The 18,388-nt window shown below is 41.3% G+C and overlaps 1 protein-coding gene across 1 annotated transcript in view; it reads left to right on the plus strand.

Annotated features, from left to right (window-relative positions):
• Positions 1–18,388, plus strand: part of NIPAL2 (NIPA like domain containing 2) — a 661,359-nt gene that overhangs the window by 178,027 nt on the left and 464,944 nt on the right. The window contains exons 2-3 of the mRNA XM_078686977.1: positions 3,312–3,380; positions 15,366–15,537. Coding sequence (XP_078543103.1) covers positions 3,312–3,380; positions 15,366–15,537 — 241 coding nt within the window. The remainder of the gene's footprint in view (positions 1–3,311; positions 3,381–15,365; positions 15,538–18,388) is intronic.

The raw sequence follows: 18,388 nt of genomic DNA on the forward strand, positions 1-18,388 counted from the left end.
CCCTGTAGCACCCCTGAAATGTGAATTTACACTGATGTTGTGCACACACATGTCCAAAGGACATGTGTGTGTGTAACATGCAACTTAGAAAAATGCATTTAAATGCATTTTTCTAAGTATTCGCTATTTACCACGAGGTTTGACCTCGTGGTAAATAGCGGTCCTAAATTGCGAATTCGCAATTTTTAAATGTTTCATGAATAGCATTTAAGGAATCTCTAATAGAGATTCCTTAAATGCTAATCCTCGCAAATTTGCGAATTCTTTATTACCGATTTTTGCATTTGGGATGATGAATCCCAAATGCAAAAATTGCACTCGCAAAGGGCCAGATTCTCAGAATCTGGCCCTTTTGCGAGCGTATTTCGCTTGATGAATCTGGCTGGTAGTTCCCTGCCGCTTCACATTTTATTGCGCTTTAGTCGTCTGGCGTATTTATCAGTTGGATGCCCAGTGCTTTTTTTTTTTTTTAAACGATATCTTCTTAGTATTCATAAAACAATCCTCTTCACGAATTCACAAGATATAAACAGTTCTGGACGAACGTGTTATTTCTTATTAGACACGATCCAGCCGAAAATCGGGGCAGAAAACCTCCGCAGTCGATATAGTCTCTCTCTGTTTTAAATGTCTGAGGGGCATATTATCAAGGGGGTTTATCTCCGCTTTTTTGGCTTTAAAAGCCAAGAAAGCGGAGATAAAATTATCTCCCTATTACCAAGCTGTCGCTAACACCAGTTAATAGGAGATAGCGACCATCTTGGGCCCGCTTTGCATGTCAGTGATATTTATCACTAATGACATGCAAAGTGGGCGTGCCAAGATGTTAGCGACTGTTCATCGCTATCTCCTATTACCAACTTTTGGAGATATTCGCGCTAAGCGCGAATATCTCCAAAAGCTAACACCTGCCCTGAGCAGTTCTTAGCCATGTTATCCAATGGGAGGTGGATAACATGGCTAAGAGCATTTGCTCGATAATGCATGAATATCACTGACTTTTCAGCGATATTCATGCATTGCAGCAGTTTTTTATCGCATTTGCGATAAACCTTGCTAATAGCAAGGTTTATCTGCGATAAAAATCGACAATTTGCGGCGATAATTTTTGTCTCTAAACAAGTTAGAGACAAAAATTATTTCTATTGGTTGGTAATATGCCCCTGAGACTTTTAACATCTTACACTTTCCGCATATTTCCATTGTGTTTTTGGGTTTGATTTGATAGATTTATTGAGCACCAATTTAACGTCTGCCACGCAGAATCAATATTAGCCACTAGATCGCATTGCACACATGGCACTTTTTTTAGGTCTCGCCTAGACGAAAGCAAAAAGCGAAGCTTTTTGCTGTCTAGGGAGACTACTTATGTCGCCACTTTCCAGGGATTCCGGGGAATGTGGACAGCAGACTTGACTGTCACGAGCGTCTCCTGCTGGAGATTGTACCTCGTGAGCGCGCACGTCGTCACTCACGCATGCGCACAAACAAAGGCATCCACACACTGCATATACACACACGCACCCCCCCTTAAACATACACACGCGCACACAGACAGACAGACGCACGCACAAACACACTCAAACAGACACACACACACGCGTACACCCCACCCCCACTCACCCCTCCTCTCACTCAACTTACCGGTTCTGGCGGTGCACGGCGGCGGCTCCTTCTCCCAGGTGGCGGTAGCGCTTTGCGGGGCTCTCTCACCACATGAGAGCCCCGCCTTCCCCATGCGCCCAGCCGCTCTTCACCCGGTCCCCCATCTCGGGACCGGGACTCAATGCGGAGCCTTCGTGGCTCCTCGGGCAGCTCTCTCTGTCTCTCGGCGCGATGGGGCGGGACTTCCGGTTGGGGCCGCGCTGGCATTGGCCGGCTTCCCAACCGCTTCCGGGTCGTCGCGGGCAGCGCGGCGGCCCGGCACAGCCATGTTATTGCACGTCGACCACTTCTTTCACTTGATTAGCCTTTAGAGAAATAACAAAAAAGTTCTCTGTAGTGTACTCGAGGGACACATAGTTATTCGAGCAGTGTGTGGGTAGAGCTCATTCCTCTTCCTAGACCTATCTTAATTGTGATGGCGATATTTCTTCGACAGTCTGTGTATTTCTGTCACTTCCGCAGTATTCAATGTCTTTCTGTATCTGTACACGAGAGAAATTCGATGTATTGTTTGTATTTATTTTTAGATCCGCGATGCTCTGATCTTTGTCCCTGCTGCCAACTTCCTGTTCCTTGACTAGTTTTATAATGACAGAATCTTGCCCTGTTCAAATGGAATGACCCTTTCTGAAGGTCAGCCTGACTGAGAAGTAATCATGCTCTCAGGAGGGTTCTCTTGACCTCCACAATGGCATCACACTCCTCTGATGTATTTATCAAACCCCAACGGGCAGAGGTAGTGTTGCGTTACGGGGTGCTCTTGTAGTTCCCAGGGAGGGACGCGACTGATTCTAGAGTCATGCTGACGAGCGTGGGCAGCCCAAGAAACACAACTTTTTACAGACATTTCCATGCACTTTTCTGTTTGTTAACTCTTCTTATCTATTACATGTTGGGTGCAGCGCAGTGCATGCATGTATAGAAAATAGGGCATTGCTTATTTCCACTTTCAGAGGGAACTCATTTACACTCTAATGCTCAAAATGGCCACATTATATTTCTTTCTTTGTCTTTGCTCTTCTTTTTTCTTCTCTTACTACTTAAATTCTCTTGCTTTTTCTCTTCCCTGTGTTTGCTCCCGGTCACATTTCCTCCTTCCCGTCTACTTTCACTTGTTCATCCTTTCTTTTGTGGTCATGGATGTGCAGGCTTTCATGTGCTCTTCTCCATTATCAGACCTTCTTCTTTCATGATCTCTTTTGCACTGTTTTCTCTTGCACACTTCAGTGTTGCCCAGCATCCGTGCGTACTGTCTCTTGTTTATTTTTGTCATATATTATAAGAATCTTGAAGTGCACCTGTTCACATTTGGCCTTGGTGTAGTGCCAGAACTCTAGATACCGCGCAAAGCAAAAACTCCTGACATTGTGGTGTTTCTTCCCGCCCACGATCACCGTCTTCGCCGCATTTGCCATTCGTCAGCGTGGCCGGGCAGAAACCATGTGACATTTGTTTGATTTGCAGCTGTGACGCTGATAAGTTTGGACTTCAGAAAATAGACCAAGCTGCAGTAGCAGATGTTCCCATTGAACTGTGAAAGTCAGCACATGGTTACCAACCAGCTTTTTATCTTTAGAACAGGATTCTAACTTTAGAACAGCTTTGATAAGAATCCTAATTTTTGATATGTCTTCCTTTCTCTACAGAACCAGCTTGTGGGTGTTGTTTTGGCGATTCTCGGCAGTTTCCTAATCAGCATCGCCCTAAATCTGCAGGTAAGAGCAATGTGATCCTGCGGACTAGATTTACTTACGCTTTGTGCCGGCGCAAAGCAATGTAAAGTGAAGCAAAGTCTTACTTACAATTGAGTGCAAAATATGTTTTGTTTTGGAAAATTATTTTTTTCTCAGTGCAAAAAACCCATTGTGCTGCTTTGAATCAATTGGCATCATTACTAGGGCTGGTCAACACAAATACCCATTGGTTTTGACGCAAAGCGCAGTCTACTAAGCTAGCGAGACTGGCTTTAAGCCAAAAACACCTCCTTGAAGGCAGTGTTGACCATTTAGAATTCTCCAAATATGCCCATGTGTTGCATGTGTGCTGCAGTGCACAACACACATCCAATGCATGGGATTCTTCTGAATTTTTCTAGGCTCAGTTTGTGTATTGAGGATCTTGCTTCCAGTGCAAATCCTAGGCCAAACAGCACACACATGCCGCTGCACCACTGTGCGCAGCGGTGCTTCGCGCAAGGCTTGTTCATCACGGGAGAGCATGACATCAGCAGCAGGCCAAGCTAAACTGTGTTTTGCCCCTGGCACAATGCAACACAGTACATTTTGTTGCTCTGCTGTGTTGCCTGGAAATTAGGTAAATCCGGTACTGTCTCAAAACGTTGTGCACAATTCAGTATATAGCAAACCCACTCATCAAAACAAATAAGGAAAGGAATTCTTAAATATGTTTCTTGAATAAATGCATTAAAATAAACCCAGTGTTCTGCATTTATCTTTGATTTAAATAATATTTTGACAATTCAATTAAGACACCATTTCCGACTACACTATTGTGACATACAACCATTTAAAGTTATGGCGTGTGTTTCACCAAGTCATCTCTTGCTGGCCTATGGCTTCAGTGTGTCAGTGATCACATATTCTGCTCTCTTTTACAGAAGGGAATTTGTGTAATGCAGGAACTTTTGACAATGGTTATTCTTTGAAAGGTTCCTAGTGTGTTTCACTACATTGATGAACAAATTGTCCTGTCACCACAAGAGCAGTTGCAAACATCCCTACCAACCATTATTGATTAATATCCCCTGACCTGAAGCACGGGGATTATTTTGAGTTTCCTTGGACTTTCATGGTCTTGGAAAAGTTGGCATTGACACTTTCACAGAGCCATGCTCATCATAATCATGGCCTCTTTGTTTACTTGCTGTCAGCTTGGTAAATATGTTGCATGGTGCATCGGACAGAAATTGCCTTAATTTCAGTCTCGGGTGATCTGTCTTCTCTACATACAATATTTCAATTTTCGCTTGTACTTTAGGATCTGTTGGCTGCTTTCCATACGGCAAATCATTGTATCTTGGAGCAATGCCAGTAATCTGTGGATCCCGTCATTTTGCTATTCCTAGATTGGATAACATCATTCCTAGGTTGCAGGGAACAAAGGCTAGGAGACTTGTTATTCATCTGCCTTTAGGTTCTCAAACTTTATGCAACATCTACGTGAATCCACTCTTGGACTTGCAAAGTACCAAGTACCTTCTTTCCTTTTTCATAAAAATATTTTCATTGAAATTCATGCAGAGGAAAAAATCCACAAATAATGAATCAGCTCATAATGACTGGATTTCATATGCATAATTCACTACAAATGTACATTATCAAATGTCATTGTAATTCATACTATGCAGTCTTTTTTTTTAAATGTGTAAGGATATTCAAATCGTTGATGTCTTCTCCATATTTTCTAAAATTTCTTGTAAGAACCATTCCAGGTAGCATACATCAATTCATAACCATTCTGGAAACTTAGGCTGAACTGCCGACTTCCATTATTGGGTGATGAACGTACAACCAATCGAGGATAAAATAAGCAAACATTTTTTAACATTAAGAACCTGATTTAGAAATTTGCAGACATTACTCCATGGCAAATGTGTCAGAGTACTCTGTCCGCCAAACTCTAGGTCTGTGTACTTCATTTAGAGATAGGCGGACCTTAACTATTCTGTCCAAGGTGCTCCCATTGGCTCCATTTATGGAACACTTCCTCCAACAGCCTGCAAAAGTAGGAGCCATCAGAGGAAGGGTATTACACCATCTGCTCTATTTAGGGCAGATGGTGTAATGCCTTTTTTCTGTTTGCCACCTTTAGGAAAAACCTGGAGGTGAGGGACAAGTAAGAACAATAATGACCTCCACACCCTGGGAGAAAATTACCAAGATGCAGGGGTCCTTAATTTAAATTTTTTCAGGAACAAACTCCCACGTTAGGAGTTTGTTTCTGAAAAGCAAACAAATGTCAGAAGTTTGTTGAATGGTTGTCAAAACTGACAGCAGCTGTCGATCAAACATTTAGTACATGGAAAGGAACCACCATCAGAGATAACAGCTGGCCCAGCCATCCTCTCGAAATGTGGCAGAGTACTGCTCAGGTGGCGGAGGTAATGTCCTTTACTTTCTCGATGGGGACTACTCCATCCACCAAATACTAAATCAAACGCCTAGTCCTACCAGTGTTGGCTTTAGTGCTGATGGCACCCAGTGCAACAGTCTTTCAATGACTTCCACAGATTTCCTCACTACCACCCTCTAACAGTGCTTATTGTCTCTCTACAACCCCTATCTCACATGAATTTTCTTTGTTTTATAGTGCTATTCGTACCAGTATAGTGTATCAGAACACTTTAGATCACACATTCATTATACAGAGACAATGACTCATACATGTGTAAATCAGTCTATAGAAAATATTACATAAGAAAATGAGGTTTATAAGGTGTGGGAAACACATGTCAGTAGGCAGTACATTTTAACCACAGTGGTTGGGGTTGACTTTACTAATAAGAATGTATTTCTACCGAAACAAACCCTTTTTAGCAACATTAGGATAATGAAAGACTGGGGAAAAACATAGCATTCTAACCTATACCATTCAGTTTGAATGCAGCTTTTTGATGATAGTTCATATGTCGCTGTGATATATAAGGATTGTAACTTATGAACTGCAAGTATCAAAAGGATCTCTCTGACATATAGACTATAGATATATTTACCTTTTTTTGCTACGTTATGTTAGGTCACAAATGCCAGTAGGCAAAATTCCTATTTCTCACAGGCAGAACAATTCATCACCAGAGTTAACTTTACATTTTTATTGCTGCCTAAAACTGCTGGACAGACAAGGAACTCTGCACCATAAGATATTTCTTAACACAGCGCTGCCCTCAACCTCCTCAAGCTCAGTACCAAGTGTGGCTGCACCGGTCACACTGCCCTAAAGCTGCCTTGACTCTTACACCTGATATATGTGGAGAGTAGCCTAACATCTCTGGGCATGATTCCCTGCTTACTTCAGTACCAGAGCTGATAAAAGAGAAATCATTACGCCAATATATTTCCTACTCTGGATGAGCCAAAGCTAGTTGAAGCAAATTACCTGTTTTACCATTAAGGCACCTTGGGCATATGTCTGAAATGTGACTGTTGAATTTATGTAACAGTCCTGCTGTATAGTAAAGCATCCATCTTGAAACGAATTCCTTTCTTCTCAAGTTTGATTTTCTGATACTAGAAAAACTATAATCCCATATGGCCAACCATTTTGAGCACAATATTTAAACAAACCTTCTTTTGCCACAACTGAATAAAGGAATTCAGTAATGGAGATGACTAACTATTTAAAAATCTATACCAATCCCTTACATATCTTATTCTGAGCAAAACGCTTGCCAGTCATTTCTGAGCAAACACAAGAAGATGATGGACGGAGGGCTGAAACGTTTCAGACACTCACCCTCAGTCACAGATCTGGTTTGAATCCATCATTGTTCTTTAGCTCACTTCTCCACCCCAATTTAGACCCAGCAATATGAAAATCAATATTGACCCTGTGCCTCATGGGAACAGTCCAGCCCGAACTGCCAAGCCAAGTCTTCCCTGGACCGGAAACAAGCCTCCTGGGACCCGTTTCAGGGTAACCCCCCACCTCAGCCAGGCTAGCCTGAATCCTTGGGTAAAGTGAGCAATGACCCACGTCTGGGCATACCCTGCCAACTTAGGGTGAACAAAAAATTTCTGAAAAGCCTAATGCATTCCAAGTTTGCTAAAGTGGTAATTTTGCAGCGTAGTAGAGGCTGCAGATAAGGGTGGGCTGGTCCTACTTCTTTAATTGGTATCTATCAGTGTTTGAGATTGAGCATTGGTTTTCTGTCTCCCCAGATGAACCCAAAATCGTGCTCTATATCTTTTTGAAACATCTTGTTTGAAGGTAACAGGCAAATGATAAAAAAAATATAGAGAAAAAGAAGGACAAGTGATATTTTGACCACCTGTCCCCTTCCTAAAAGGGATATGGGGACCACTTCACGTAACTATGAGGGAGATACCCTGGTCTTTGGAAAAGGGACAAGTATGTAGAACAACAAACAAATAAATTCCCTTTTCGGCTCAATAGTGAAACAGAACATTAATTGTGTAGTAGTATGGACAAATCTTACACAATGCCTCATTTGAAATAGAATACAAGGAATGTACATTTACAATTGCTGCATGAACATAAACAAGCAACAATGCTTGTTGTGAAAAAGTGTAACCGACTATGTGATTTATAAAAACATTTTTATTCAGATATCTGATTGTTATAAGAGGTTTGTGATCACTAATGTAAAAACATATGATAATCTCATTAGAGACCAAAATTACAATAATGCATCCGTAATGATATTGAACAAATTAGACAATTCTAATTTATAAAGCAATACAAAAATGATTCTGAGGAAACTGTTGACGCACCGTTTTGGTGACTCTTCACCTTTTTCAGGACAAAATTGATATTTCCAGTTATATCTAATGATATGAATGGAGAAAAGGAATCTAATAGTTTCCTGCTATCAATCGCCAAATCCCAGGTATATGACCACATGGTTTTTCTGGAGTTGAAATACTCTTTGGGCCAAGTTTATAATTTAGTGTGGCCGAAACCAGAAATTGCTGCTACTTACAAAAAATATACTTTACTACTTCCCCTTTGAAAATATATTCCTATCATTCTATCCCTACTCCAAACTACCCCTTTTCACCCCCATTCCTGTCAAACTATCCCTACACTAAACTTTACTAAACACTCATAAATCAAGAGAACAATCCTAGTCCAACCAATGCATAAGAAAAACACAAACAAAAATTCTTACTAATCTTGGGTTTCGGAGTAGCGTGCTACTCACCAAAAAGCACTTCAATGCTTTGTCAGGAGTTTTAAGCACTAAATAAAGACAATTACAGTTATTAGTAGTAGCTTTGAGAAGTAGCACAGCATTACTCGCACACATCGTAAAGTTGACTACCTGAGAGCGGAGGCGATATCCCAGTTATCTGTTACCTTTTCACAGTAGCACCTTAATGAACACCTACTGTGTGACCCATCAATCAGAGAAAAAGTAGACAAATGCATGCAAAACAATATTGGAAAATGATAACAAAGATGTGAATGTGAGGGACTCTTAGGACTCAGAGGATATATATCTACCTACTCTTAATTGAACAGACTCAGGATTTAGATATGCCATTCGTATTTAAGGACAATTTAAAGAAAAGGAAAACTTGAAGAAGAGGACAGATTCACTTAAAATCTGGCATCAGTTATTATTGCACCTGGATACAAACAAAGTAGAAAACGCTCTTTTTCTCGTTAAGCAGCCGTGCTACAGCAGGGATTACAAAGTGTTTGCATGCAGGTAGGAAAGTTGACAGCAACAAGAACTAGGGAGTGAATATTAGAAGTGAGGGATGCTATTGAGGTTCAAGCAAGAGATAACAAATGCATCCATTAACAAGAGGTTCTACTGTAGAAGAATTCGTGAGGAAGCAAGTTGATTTCTACCCGAGCACTCTTATATACAGAAATTTATGCTAGCATAATCTTCATACCAAACTCTATAAAGATTGAGGACATGATCACAAGCATTGTGGAGTTTAAAGGTCGCAAATAATCTGGTTCTGTTTGCTACTCTTCTCTGTTCTATTAAACTTTCTGGATATCACTCGGCTCTATCCTGGAAAGAGTATCCAACTCACTTTCAAAGAGAGCTACTCAGCACTTCCATAACAGTACTTTGACATATGTGCCAAATGTACCTTGGAGCAGACCTCAAAATTAATCATTACATCAGAACCTTCAGTTCCAGACACGACAATTTACTTCTCATCTCAACCAAGAGGAAATCTTAAGCTGGGGTAGAAGTTTGGCATTGCTGGGCCATTGCTATGGAACTCACTGCCAGCCTCTGGAACAAAGATATTTAAGCTGGCCCACCTTCAGGGAAAAGCTGGATAGTCTCATGTTTGGATAAATCCTTGTACACCAAGAAAGCTATTAACTGCTTTTTTCCTCACAATCTTTTCTTCTTAGCATTGTCCCCCTGTTTTCATAGCCTTCATTCATCCCCATCATGAATGCAGCTTCCTTTGAAGTAACTAATCTTGTTGCATATGGAGCACCATCCAAAGTGAACGTATGCATAGAGATACCCAGAACCATATAATATTTTGGTGAACACTGAGAAAAAGCTTGGATTAGAATTTGGTACCTTTGTTTCACCTCCAATAAATTACTGAATGAACCACATTTGCTATCACATCCTCTATCAATTATCAACGCTCCCTTAAAGCTGTTCATGCCTCACTTATAATGGCCTGGTCAATTAGGCTCCAGTTTAACTGTCCGAGTTGTGAAGAAGATTATATATTGTGGCAGGACATTTGGGAGGTCCATTGAATTTACAACACAGGTGGGATTCCCAGAGTATGTGGAAAAACTTGATTACGGTTAAATTTGAGTCTAGGTGTTAAATGTGGACTTTTTTGCATTGTAAAAATAAGGTATAATAAAAATAATGGTATTACCTAAAATGAATGGTTAGGGGTGAAACTAAATTCAAACATTGCCCTTTCATATTCAAATGTTCCTTTCAGGTTGATTCATAGGATGTAATCATTTTACCTCCACCACTGTACTCGGCTGCTTGCTTAAAAGTGGAGGCCTCCCGCTAGCATAATGGAGGAATTAGGGGACACAAGAAGTGCCCACATTTTCATAGGTATGTTTGGGTGATCGCAGAAAAAGGGATATTGCCTAAAATGGACATCCAGGGCACACCCTCCCTGCAAGAATTGAGGCGCGGGATGAGTAACTCTAACTATTTAAGACGTGTGTAAAGCCAGAAGATGCCCCAATAAATACAAGATATGCGGTGCTTTGTGCGTTTACTCCCATGACTGTGATTCATAGGTACAATACACCTCCTCCTCCTCCTTGGCTTTCCTGATACCAATAGGCCAGCTAGCCCTTACCCTCCGAGAAAGACAATAAGACATGACACACTCGCACACACACACAAAGGCAATGTTTTAGATACTGTACTGGGGATACAAGGGATTTTTTGCTCAACCTAACCAATATAGCAACATTTTGGGACAGTGCTACAGATAATAAGAATGGTGGCCACTACATGGTATGTTTCATTTCAAATAGCGACACTATATTTAAATAGGACCAGTTTTTTTCCAATAAGAATATTTCTACCTGTATCAATTCAAGAGTTTGGTTGACTGTATGTGTACATATGATTTATATCTAATGTTAAATTAGCTTCTTGTCTGTTATTTTTATAGACTCCTGAGGAAGGGTCCATGGAGTGACCCGCAATGCATTGGGTTATCGAATTCATGTGATGTATATACAATGATTGATTGGATTTGAATCAACTGAAACTAATGAGGACATTTTGAAAACAATGAAAATTAAAATAAAGAAGATTGAACTCATTATGAAAATGGTTTTATAATTATTCGGAACGGAATTTCAAATATCGATAAGGAATCTTTGTTTTTCCATGTAACATGTGTGCACATTCCACAGGGAAGGACTTCCCTAACCAGACCACCATTTCAAATAAGCAAATACTCTTAATTTTCCATCATACGAATATAAAGTTTACTTTTCTGCACTTTAGTATTTTTTAATTCCAATATAACAACGTTTTGACAAAAGGCGGAAAACTCATGATCCCAAATTCATTCATAAATTAAACCCTGGAAATGCAGAGAAATAATCCCACGGATAAATGGACTCAGTTCATTTTTTTTAATAACACAGCTCTTCCATTTAATTTCATTTCAAAGCGAAAGCTCAGTTCGTCTCCTGCAAACCAAAGGGAATAAATGTAGAACAAGTTCCAACCATTTACACCTTAAAAGTGTCTACTAATTAGTCATCTCAATTTGTAAACAAGTTCATTGTTCCATTGTCTGTGCTACTTTGAGATGACATCCGCATTCCCTTATTTGCTTTGAATGACCGGCCTGGTGCCCAACAGAGGAAACATAACTTTGCTTCTGGCGGCTGTTCTGCACCTGTATTTTGAACCTAATTTGAAGTAAATTAACCAGCTTTCTGCGTGGTTATTGAATGAATTTCAAGGATTAATAACAAATTGACTTTTGAAACATTGCCAAATATAAACCAGCACAGTTAAGTTACAGCATGTCTTAAATAATGCTTGTAGAATATTTTCATTTTCTAGCACATTTAACGACATGAAACACTGTGGGCACAAAAGTTGCTTATGAGAATACTGCTTTTCTAAAAAAAAAAAAAAAGACATTTGGGACTTTTATCTGAACTGAGACACAAGCCATACATTGTGCACTTGTCCAGAAGACAATTTAAAAATAATGGGTCTACTCTACCCAGTGACCCTAGAACCAGGATATAATGTACATATCTCGTCGGACAGTTCTTCCGAAGGGATCATTAACGTTAATCTGATTTCGAGAACAACTAAATAGTGCCTGCTGGACCTAATTATACGTGTAATAAGTAGCAAACTGAATAAATTATTAAAATGAAGATGCAATGATATACTTTAATGTTAATATGTGTGTGTGTGTGTATATATATATATATTTTTTTTTATTCTTCCCACTCCTCTCACGAAGAAAAGATTCGCACTCACGGGTACCTATGAGATGATTTCTTTGTTTATTTCATTTACCACAGATCGCACAACCAACGCGTTTCAGTGTCCACTGACACCTTGATCACGGTATATTTATATATATATATAATGAAAAGTAAGGTGCTACTTATGCAAGTGAAGATTGCAGTATAGAATATTGAGGGGGGAATAGCAAGGTCACGCAACATTGTGACCACTTATCAAGGATCAAAATATCAAGACAGTAAGTGCACAGGCGGAGGTATGGATTTACTATTCTTAACCCCACATCTACGTACTTTGAAGATATATATATCCTAAAAGTTTGTGTATGTGGAGCTAGTTATAGAAAATACATGTCAATCTTTGGGCCCTCGATATTCTGGTCACAATATTGTATGACCTCGAAATTCCCTCCTCGAAATTTTGAAACCACACCCTAAATGAAGTGCGGGTGTAGAGTTCATGTGATTCAAACAAACCATGGTGGTGGCAACAGATATAGCACGAAAACAAATTCAATGGCTGACAGCAAGTTTAAGTATCAATAGACCACTGTGATTTCACTAATTGTTTCCTAAAAATCCCTTAAAAAGAGTGAAAAGACAGTCCAAAGAAAGGAAGGACACTGTCGATGTTTCGATCCCAGCATGACCTTTTTGCAGGGTCTTCATCAGGGCAGGGTCAAAGGCCTTACAAACGTAGCATCCCTTACATTTTTAAAAGAAGGAAATGTGCACCCAATGTAATACTCAGACCCTTAGAAGCTGGTTAAGTGGTAATCTAGGTCAATTGAACCTTGAAACCTTTCAGATTACATATGCTCTGAATGTAGTGACCTGTCCCAGTCCAGTGAAAAAGGTTTCCGTGGACAGTGGTGGTGAGCTACATTCAATGAATGACTTCTTCTCTGGAGAGTAAGGGTGCAGTCTGCCGCAGGCTTAAGGGCTTACATGGGGTGTCCCTGTAAAGAATAACGTCTGAGCACTTAAGAACACGTTCTAAAAACAACCCCTTCATGAATAAAAGAAGAGGAACTATAGATTAACTACCAGTTCAATGATGATTTCTCAACATTTCTTTATATAAATACGTGTGAATATCACAATGATCTTTGGTACCCACATTCTATTCTGGACAAGAAGGTCTTACCCATAGTTCAAGAATGTACTAGGTATTTTTAATTATTTACTTTCATAATTGACTTAGCCATTATTGTGTGGTATTAAAGGGCCTGTTACTCTTATTTCTCTCCTCAATACAAAATTCATGTCTGGGCACATATTCATTTGGCATAGCACATATTTTAGCATTGAGTATGAGATTTACACTGCACAATAAATTAGGTATATATTCATTTTCTTAATTGGAATCTAAATTCTCGAAAATCAAGGTAACTAGGTCTCACTGTAAGTTCAGGGTATGCTTGTTTTTATTCCAGACTGTGTTGTTCACTTATGAACTTTCCAGTATTTCATGATCTTTTCTCTTTCTATGAAAAAGACAGAACTTCTTTATGGGAGTTGCACTAGCACATTTCCAGTATTTCCATATTCACCAGATCAGTGCTTTACTCATGACTCTCTGAGCCAGGAACGCTTAGTGATTCAATCATTTCCCAGTTGCACTATTCAGACAACTCTGGAGACTCCTTCTGTCGTAGAATCCATCTCCAGGACCCTGTGCTTTAGTTGTTCTTGCCAGCCTGTGAACCAGCCACTTTGTATTAAAGAACCAGGGGCCGGAATGAGACGAGCACCCCATAGCTGGAGGCGGAACACTTTAAGGTTGCGGCACCCTCTGTGCCATCCGTGGAGGTGCTGTGCTTTTCAGAGTGCTCAGTGGGAGTGTGCACGTACCTGGGAGTACACAATACTTTTCACTGGGAAAACCAGAGAACCTCCCACTTTGCAGAATGTTTTAACAACTGTAGGAAGAGTATGGCCTGAAATAACCAAGAGGAGCAGAGCCATACCACCTGTCCTACCTAATGCCCTTCCATTCTCTTGCCATCACTGACCATCCCCTGACCTGGGAACTGTCATTGATGCTCAGTCTAAGACCGCAGGGAGCAGGGCGGTCATACATTGGGACTGAATTAGACTCACCCAGGGTTGGATCCCGGGTCCAAAGTCAGTAGACTGGGAGATCACCACAACGCTGCCCCTCTCCATTCAAGGGAGGAGAAATCTGGAAGGAGTTATGTACCTTATGTCTACAGAAGAGTTGTGGGTCGATGGCTCTCCAGTAACATCTTAGTGGTGGGTGGAGTAAAGATTGATTTAAAAAAAAAAAAAAACAGCACATGGGTCCTTTCCTGGGAGGTGCCCTGCCTCATTAGTAAAGACCCTGATGAGAAAAAGTAGAACTGAGTGCAGGTGAGTACTTTAAGTGCTATCAATCATAGGTGGTGAAAAGAGAGCCCTTTAATTAAACAATGCGTCTCTAAGACTCCATGTTCTCAATTGTACCAAATTTGATGCCAAGTTATTCCTTTTGCCCTGTCAGCTGCATATTTGTGCGTTCAAGCCTTTAATTGTAAGCCAACTGTATGCCCTACCTGGAGCCTAGGCTGGCCCCACATGGACTGGTTCTTCTAAATGCACCTGCCTCTTGGAGAATTGGAATTTCACTAACAGGCTAACAGCAGGTTGATGAAAGTCATTTGGACTTGGCATTTCCCTGTTAAACAATTTTAGGTGGAGCCTGTTCTGAAATGTAATGCAAGTTATAAGCTGTGCAATGGAGACTGGTATACCGACACTACACACCACACAGCGCACCGCACATGCACAATATGTATGTAAGCTTCTTCAGTCACTTCTCAAGTATCAGAGGTCAAGACGGCTGAACGCTATGGACTGTTAACAGTCTTGACAGCTATAGGAAATCAATCAAGTGCCAATTAATAAAACATCTTGACATAGGTTGGAGGCTCAGCTGACATGGAGCCCAATTACACGCACACTCGACATGTGAGAGCCATGCGCGTGCTTCATCATTCACGGTCCTCATCATTGTATTTCAGAAATCCGCTCATCTTCGCCTGGCAAAGCTCCCTGACCCCAAGGCGTATCACAAGAGCAAGGTCTGGTGGTTTGGAGTCCTCCTGATGGCAGTCGGGGAGCTGGCGGTCTTCATGGCGTACGGATTCGCCCCTGTTACTCTGATTGCCCCCTTGGGATGTGTCTCAGTCATAGGTGAGAAGCTCTTCCTTTCTTTGTTTTTCAGGCCTGTGTTGGTTTTGATGCAATTTTAGGTAAGAAAATACCAAAAATCATTAGTTAAATGAGCTACTGTTTTTATCTCTGTCGCAGCTGATATCAGAATTTGTGATCATTTTCTCTTCTCTTGGTTTGTTATAATACGAGACGGCATATAGAAATATGCCATACAGGGGTAAGGGAACTGTGTAATGAGTTAATTTATTTTGTCTATACGGTACTTCCAAGTTTTTTAAATCAGTAAAGAAATGTGACCATCTTACCTAAATGAGAAATAAAAAACTGATTCTTATCAAAACAAACATTGGCAAAGCCAAATAGATTTTATTTAAAAAAAAAAAAAAAGACGCGATGATGCAGCCTCTGCATTATTTTGCATGCACACGCATAACCACACCTAGAAAAGGATTCTGGATTTTTTTAAATGTATCTATGTGGGATGGATCAGGAAACTAAAACGTAGCACAGAAGGGCTGTTTTAAAATGTAACAAGAAAGCCTTTTTAAAAATAATAAAATATGAAACGGGGATGTGCAGGTTGTGGAAGCAGTTTCAGGAGGGGGTGAGGAGTGAAGCAACGTGACGGGCATGGGGGTAAAGCAACAAAGCAGGCAGGGAGAAGCAACACAAGGGAGACAACATGCGTGAAAGAGCTGTGTGGGTTGCAGGGGGAAAAGCATATGGACAAAAAAGAGCATCATGAGTGCAGATGGGGTGGGTCAAGAAGCTCATGGGCAAGAGATAGCACAATGAACAGGAACAAAAGCACACAAGGAAGGCATTTGGAAAGCATATGCACTCTGTGCTTAAACAAAAAGAAACAAGCATTGGGATAGCCAATAGGTCTCGCCTTTGGGACCTTATAAGTATTTAGTTATCCAGCACAATATTCTTGGTGCAACAACATCAACTGTTGCATGGCTAAACACTTATAAGGTCCCAAAGGCGAGACCTATTGGCTGTGCCAATGTTTGTTTTTCTTTAGGCACAGAGAGACTAAGTGATTTGCCCAGAATCACAGGATGTTTGAGTTCCCGTCAGACTCGAACACCTGGGTCCCCAGCTTCCAGGCCGGCCGCTCTCGCGGTACCAAGGGCAAGGTGTGGAGTAGTGTGGCTCACTGGTTAGAGGCAGCAGACCTGAGAGCAGAAGTCGGCCCAGGACTAGGGTTCAATTTCCGACGCGGCAGGGTCATGGACCTGGGTCAGCGGACTCGATAATTCTCGCTTCGGTGCTTACTCTAATCAGGGGTTCCACTCGGCAACTCTGGGCATTAGCTTGCCTAATCTCCACAATGGCCCCATCAATTCCGGGGATGCCTGGCTCCACCTTGGGGACTTCCAGCAGGGACCATCCCACAGGGAAAGCCAGGACGGGTTCCCCAGAGTTATACAGCGCCAGGAGACCTATGGACGGGTAACAGCGCGCTTTACAAGCTCAAATACATTTACATTTACATTTACAAGGTTGGTACCTTGCCCTTGGGGGGGGGTGGGCACTAGGCTCAGAGGACCCCCTCCTACAAATAGGTGCTTTAGACCACAGGACGAGTGAAGCGTGGATTCAATCTGCGCTGGTTTTAAAAACTTGTGCCTTTGAGGACCCAAGCACCAAGTGTGCTGGGTGTGGTTTTAGCCAAGGTGTTTCCCACCAGCATTAATTGGTGGGGCCAGGTACACTGAAAAGCAAAGCACAGTGTTTGCCAAACATCTTCGAAAACGTGTGCGTCTTAAGTGTCCTAACTCTTTTTCACCTCACCAACCACTGTTTTACCCTCACTCCCCTTTTAACGGCCACCCTCCCAAAAAAGGAACATTTGCTCGGTGCTTTGCTCTGCCTCCTGTACATTGTACATGCATCTCTCAATATTCCTCCCCTCCGTTTGAGCAGGGTTTTTTTGCACCCCCTCTCTGCATATATCTACAATCACTGTTTGCATCCATCGGACCTTACTTTTAATGCTGTGTTTCTCCTTTCACCCTCTGTACATTTTACCCCTGAGTTGACCACTAGATTTATTTTCATTGTTTCTCCGCACGCTGGTATGATACTCACATTTAAACGATTGACGCCGCCTGGCCTGTGTAGGCACTATATTACAATATCTCAAAAACATAAAAAATAATAATTTACGACAGAGGAATCAATTTGGTGAAACGCTCCGACCTACATCTGACTTAAATGTCATTTGCGCCAGTTTTTTTTGCATGTGACAGTCTCGCGTGTCTGAATTACAAGTTTGTGGTAAAAACAAAACTCTGTCATGTCAAAAACAATGGTAACGTTGGAGCTAAAATGCAACCCTACAAGTGGAAAACAAAAAATCCAAAGAAACATACATGCAACAAGAAGGTGAAGAAAAAAGGAACAAAGGAAACTCAAGCCAGAGGCATTGAACACAAGGCTGCGCCTTCGAATACAAGGCCGCGCCTTCGAATACAGGCAGTCATTATATTTTTAAAAGCAAAACGAATATTATGCAATTAAAATATGAAAGTTTTAAAAGTTAATGGCCCCTTGAACTGAACTCCCCAAGTCTTTGACAAAGTAAACAAGCAGAAGGGTGCAGGAGGCTACGGGCGGAAAGCAATAATTAACAAGAGCGCCCATGCTGATGAAAAACAGATTGCCTCTGCGCGCCACTGCTGGCTCCCGAGAGCAAAACGTTCTGGGAGTAGTCATTTTAAAAGCAGCTGGGACATCCACTCGCCTTTGGCCAATTGCGTAATAAAGCCAGACGCAAAGGCCAATGGCGTGTGAGCCCCATATGCACAAGCTTTTACGAAAGTTGAAGTGCTTCCAAGAGGTCGTTTTCCTAGTGCAGTGC

Source organism: Lissotriton helveticus, chromosome 4_1 (assembly GCF_964261635.1).
Source record: "Lissotriton helveticus chromosome 4_1, aLisHel1.1, whole genome shotgun sequence".
Classification (NCBI taxonomy): Eukaryota; Metazoa; Chordata; class Amphibia; order Caudata; family Salamandridae; genus Lissotriton; species Lissotriton helveticus.